The sequence below is a fragment of the Manihot esculenta genome, chromosome 3 (assembly GCF_001659605.2).
Source record: "Manihot esculenta cultivar AM560-2 chromosome 3, M.esculenta_v8, whole genome shotgun sequence".
In the NCBI taxonomy this organism is placed as follows: domain Eukaryota; kingdom Viridiplantae; phylum Streptophyta; class Magnoliopsida; order Malpighiales; family Euphorbiaceae; genus Manihot; species Manihot esculenta.
In genome coordinates this window covers 32,257,905-32,264,110 of record NC_035163.2, presented here as the reverse complement: position 1 = coordinate 32,264,110, position 6,206 = coordinate 32,257,905, and the positions used below count along the sequence as shown (strand labels likewise).

At 38.2% G+C, this 6,206-nt stretch overlaps 1 protein-coding gene across 1 annotated transcript; it reads right to left on the bottom strand.

The window, feature by feature from the left end:
• Nucleotides 1-2,795: 2,795 nt before the first annotated feature.
• On the bottom strand, nt 2,796-3,236 carry LOC122723327. Its single transcript, XM_043955129.1, has one exon. It carries the CDS (start codon nt 3,234-3,236, stop codon nt 2,796-2,798), a length of 441 nt encoding a protein of 146 aa, XP_043811064.1.
• Between the last annotated feature and the right edge of the window lie 2,970 nt (nt 3,237-6,206).

Sequence of the window (6,206 nt, the reverse complement as noted above, 5' to 3'; positions counted from 1 at the left end):
AGTGGCAATCCTGTTACAAAATCCATGGTAATTCTATCCCATTTCCATTCTGGTATAGCGATAGGTTGCAACAACCCTGATGGGACTTGATGTTCTGCTTTTACCCGTTGACATGTCAAACATTTTGTTACAAATTCAGCTATATCTCTTTTCATACCCGGCCACCAATAATGCACCCTCAGATCTTGATACATCTTAGTGCTACCTGGATGCATAACATATGGACTATTGTGTGCCTCTATAAGAATACTCTGTTTCAGCTCTCCAATGTTAGGTACACATACTCTGTTACCATAGTACAAGTAACCATCATCACTTATTACATGCTTCTGCTTCTTCCCCTCTTGTACTTGTCTAGCCCATAAAGCTATCTCTGTATCTTCTTTCTGTGCTTCTTTAATTTGTTGTAGTAAGCTAGGTCTAACTTTCAATTCTGCTATGATAGCTCCATCATCTGCGATAGTCAACTGCGCATTCATTGCTCTTAATGAAAAGAAGGATTTCCTGCTGAGTGCATCTGCTACCAGATTAGCTTTGCCTGGGTGATAATCTATGATGCAATCATAATCTTTCAATAACTCCATCCATCTTCTCTGTCTCAGGTTTAACTCCTTTTGTGTGGGCAAGTATTTCAGGCTTTTATGATCTGTATAGATATAACATTTCTCACCATATAAGTAATGTCTCCATATCTTTAGTGCAAAAACTATGGCCGCCAACTCTAGATCATGGGTAGGATAGTTCTTCTCGTGTGGCTTCAGTTGTCTGGAAGCATAGGCAATCACTTTACCTTCTTGCATCAAAACACATCCAAGTCCATTGTGAGAAGCATCACTGTATATCACAAATTCCTTGCCAGAAAGAGGTTGTGTAAGTATAGGTGCTTCGGTGAGCATAGTCTTCAATCTGTCAAAGCTTGCTTGACATTTATCATCCCAAACATACTTAACATTCTTATGTAGTAATTTAGTCAATGGAGCTGCTATAAGTGAAAACCCTTTCACAAACCGTCTATAGTACCCAGCTAGACCCAAGAAACTCCTAACCTTTGCAACATTCTTTGGTGGCTTCCATTCCAGAACAGCTTTAATCTTCTGTGGATCTACTCTGATTCCCTCTGCTGATACAACATGTCCTAAAAATACTATTTCATTGAGCCAAAAATCACATTTACTGAACTTAGCATAAAGTTGCTTTTCCCTCAGAGTCTGTAATACTATCCTCAAATGTTTGTCATGGTCTTCTCTAGTTCTAGAGTATACCAGAATATCATCAATGAATACTACAACAAACTGGTCTAAATATGGATGGAAGATACGGTTCATCAGATCCATGAATGATGCACGTGCATTTGTTAACCCGAATGGCATAACCAGAAACTCATAATGTCCATATCGTGTTCTGAATGCAGTCTTAGGCACATCTGTCCCTTTAACTCTCAACTGATGGTAGCCCGATCTCAAATCTATCTTAGAGAAAATGCTGGCCCCTTTCAACTGATCAAACAAATCATCTATTCTGGGCAGTGGATATTTATTCTTTATAGTTACCTTATTCAACTGTCTGTAATCAATGCACAACCGAAGAGATCCATCTTTCTTTTTCACAAACAACACTGGTGCACCCCATGGTGAAACACTAGGTCGAATAAAGCCCTTATCAAGTAACTCTTGCAACTGTATTTTTAACTCTTTCAATTCTGTAGGAGCCATTCTGTAAGGAGCAATTGAAATAGGTGCGGTGCCTGGCACAACTTCTATAGCAAAATTCACTTCCCTTTCTGGAGGTAACCCTGGCAACTCTTCAGGAAATACATCTGGAAAATGACATACTGTGGGTAGATTTGACACACTAGGACCTTCCTTCTTAGTTTCAATCACACTAGCTAGATAAGCTGTACAGCCTTTTCTAATCAACCTCCTAGCTGTAGTGGCAGATATGACATTAGAGAGGTAATCTGACCTCTCACCCACAACTATAATCTCAGAACCCTCTAATGTTTTGAGTGTAACCCGCTTTAACTTACAGTCAACTATGACATGATGTCTAGACAACCAATCCATACCCAGAATCACATCAAACTCTCTAAAAGGTAACTCTATCAAGTCACCTAAAAAGGTATGACCTTGCACACATATAGGACAATCTCTGTAAACTCTATTCACAATCACAAGATGTCCTAAGGGATTGGTCACTGCTATGTCATGTTCTAAAGGTTCTACTTGAATTCCCATCTCATTATTAATGGGTATGCTGATGTATGAATGTGTGGAACCAGGATCAATTAATGCATAAACATATCTGCCAAAGATAGAAAATTTACCAGCAATAACATCTGGTTTGTCCTGGTCTTCCTTTGCACGAATGGCATATGCCCTGGCAGGTGCTCTAGTGTCTGGTCTGTCTACTGTCTCTGATACTCGGTGACTCTGAGCACTACTAAATTCACCTCTACCTCTTCCTCTACCTCTAGACCCTGTCGGCATAGATCTCTCTGTCTGCATAGGCTGCACTGACTGGCCTCTAGGACAATCTCTCATAAAGTGGTCTGAGCTTCCACATAAGTAGCAAGCCCCAGTTAATCTCCTGCATACTCCGCCATGTCGCCTGCCACAATGCTCACATACAGGTGGCAACCCTCTACCTGGTCCTCCTGTACTGGATACTGAGGTTGTCTGCTGTCCAGACCTCACTACTGAACTTTGCCCAGGTCTTTGAATCTGCCTAGGTGGCCCTCTCTGCCCTGTCTGCTGAAATTCCCTCTGTCTCTTACTACTTGTCTGAGATGCAGAGGATTATCCCTGATATTGGCTCTGGCTCCTCTTCTGCTGCCCTTTCTGCCTTCTACTTTGCTCTTCTTCTTTAATTCGCTCCAGACTGTGGGCTGTCTCTACTAAAACTGAGAGTTCCCTAATATGCATAACTGTGAGGTACATCCTTATATCAGCATGCAATCCTTGCTCAAAGCGTTTACATCTCTCTTCCTCTGTAGGAACTATCTCTGTGGCATACTTACTAAGTCTAACAAATTCTCGCTCATACTCAGTTACTGTAAGCCTGCCTTGTCTGAGGTATAAAAATTCCCTTCTTCTCTCCTCTATATATAAGGCCCCAATATATTTCTTCTTAAACTCTGCTAAAAAGAATTCCCAAGTCTGCCGCTCTAGTCTAACCATCTGTGTCAAAGTTGTCCACCATCTATAAGCTTCATCTTTCAGCAATGATACTGCACACATCAAGCTCTCTGCTGGTGAACACTGTAGCTGCTGTAAGACCCTTTCTGTACTTTCTAACCAGAATTCTGCAGCTGAAGGATCATCTTCCTTTTTACCTCTAAACTCTGTGGCACCATATTTCCTGAGTTTTTCTATTGGAGGCCTAGGTTGTGCCTGGGCTACAACAGGTGGTGGTGGTGGTGGTACCTCTGGTACATTTTGTGTGACCCTCCTAATCAACTCAGCTATTTGCTGAAACAATGCATCCTGCCCTGGTCCGCCAGCAGCAGCAGGTGGAGGAGCAGCAGCAGGTGCAGCTGCCTCAGAGGGAGCATGACTATCTACCTCTTCATCTATTGCTCTCTGTGACTCAGATGACATCTTTTATATGACCTAAAGACACAAAGAAGAGATTTACATCAGAACCATATCATAGCTGTAACTCATTTTGGCATGTACATATATGACACATATACACATACATACTATGACCTAGAACCGCCTAAACCTTTGCTCTGATACCACTAATTGTAACACCCCTTACCCTATCAAAGTGTAGACAGAGCAAGGAATGTCACAAACTATACCTTTTAGACATATCTAGACTAAACAATTTCCTTTATCTGTCAATACCAAGTTTTTTTTTTTTTTTTTTAGGTAATGCATATAAATTTCATCAAATGATTAAAATAAATATGAGTTTTGTAAACCAAAATTTTCGGCAGAGTTTTCTCTGTTTCATTAGCACTTTAACCTGTAATACATATGAAAATCACACTTATAATTACACTAACAACTGTCATTTGATATTTTACTATTCTTTGTTTACATAACCTTTACAACTCACTCTTTTAAATATGTACATGCCAAAATATAACTGCACTATGACTCAGAGACTCAAAACAACCAGCTATGATGATGGCCTTGATATCTGATGTAAATCTCTGATAACTTCTGTTGCCCCTATTCTAGCGACAACCTGCGTGAGGTAAAAACCAACACGCTGAGCTAATGCTCAGTGGGTGATAGCAAACAAATAACAAAATAGAGCAAACAAGTTCACGTATATAGATAATCGGAATAAAAACATCTTCTTTTTCCGTTATTGCACATTTTCTATTTATAACAAATTACCACAGCTTAGTGCATGTAAGAGATGCAAACATATTAACACTCACTAATAAGTTCACAAAATCAAGTATCAATCTTAATTAAGATCTTAGCCCTTATAAACACATAGTAGGATCGACTAGGTAGATAAGGAGTTATAACGGTAGGCACAGAGTGCCGAACGGTAGGCTCAGAGGCCAGAACTGTGATAGCAGGGCTCTGTGACCGTGCTTATGAGGTACCTGATATGTAACCTCAAATAAAAATCATGTATCGGTAGCAGTACTGCGAACTCTGTATGTTTATATGGCATGCCATACCCTTAAGCTAACCTCGACTCCTAATACGTTTACCAGGGCCAAGTATCAGTAACTCAATGTAATTGCATATCATTTGAAGCTATTTGAATTCATTTCCAAAGTACATATATATCATATGTCAAAGTCAACAAGATGAGAAATTCATGGCAAATGGTGCAAAACTTTATTGACTTTGCATTCCAATATAGGAAATTGCATTCTGCCATATATTGCATAAACTTTTCAAGCAGCCTAAAGTCACAATCTGACTTCAGTTTCTTCATAACAAATGTACATCTATGTCTTATCTTTCCAACAAGGTATAATTCATGCAAATCTGATCATTCTAGCATAAGTTATGAATTTTTCTTTACAAGCTGCTCAATAAGATCTTAACCAGTCCAGTATTGGTACTTGTTTATAGTGTTACAAAACATAACAATTTCATGCATTTTCATACATATTCAAGCTTAAGTGTCTTCTACAAAGTTTTAGGTATACTTCTTAAGATTCATTTGGCATTGGTCTTAACAAATTTCACTGAGTACATAGTTAGTTATGGTATAATCAATACACACTGTTCCGGATGCACTAACTCTGTGTCCAGTTTAGGTTCACTTGAAATTTTCATCATCTTACCTACAGATTCAGAATTTAGTCAATTCATGAAAGTTTTAGCTATTTGTCTCAGCTTTCATTTGGTATATCTTATGCCTAATTTCAATAAATACACAATAAGTTATAAGGCTTCCAACACTGACTGTCCTGTTAGAACCTATTCTGCCAGATTTGCACTTTTAGCTCTCATGTTAAATTTCTTTACTCTAAGCCTTTCACACATCATTTTAACATTCATATAACCTATTTATACAGTCAAAGCAACATTTCCAGCAAGTAAAATCAACCCCTAATTTCACTTATTCATGGCAGAATCCAAGGAAAACAGAAAATCATACAAACACCAAACCTTTCTTGAATTCCTCCTTTCTTTTCCTCTTTTAATCTCTAGCTATCTCCTTTCCCTTTGATGTTCCTTCACCTAGGTCAATTTATATCTTAGGAAAGGATTGAATAAACTATAAATTAAAGCTTTATAATTCAAATTCATGCATGAAGAAATGAGAAGATGTTATTTCCTACACATTTCTAAGCTTACCTTTGATTTTCAAGCTTGGTGTATATGAAACCCTAAACTTTTCTTCTTCAATCCCTTCACTATATGGCTCTTCCTTTAGATCTAGGTCTTAGGATGAATTTTGGTTAAAGAAAGAAATTGATTTGGTGAGGTTTGGCTTGGCTTTGGTGGGAGAAAGAAAAGCAAAATTTCTTCTTCTTTGAAAATGGATGACCTACGGCAAAGTGGATGAAGGAAGAAGACAACCCACTTTTTAATTTGCTTGGTCATTTCTCCATCCAATAGCTAGGTGACACATGTTGGGTACATTAAATTTTATCTTTTAACTTTCCATATTTACACTTTAACCCACTAAACTCTTTACCATGTTTCAATTTAGTTTTCAAACTTTCAATAATAATAGATTGACATACTAAAATAAGCTTTTAGCCTTTAGAAGTCCTTTCC

What these genes read in the sequence shown, in the direction of transcription:
- LOC122723327 (XM_043955129.1), bottom strand. Translation starts at nt 3,236, where the DNA reads ATGTGTGCAGTATCATTGCTGAAAGATGAAGCTTATAGATGGTGGACA.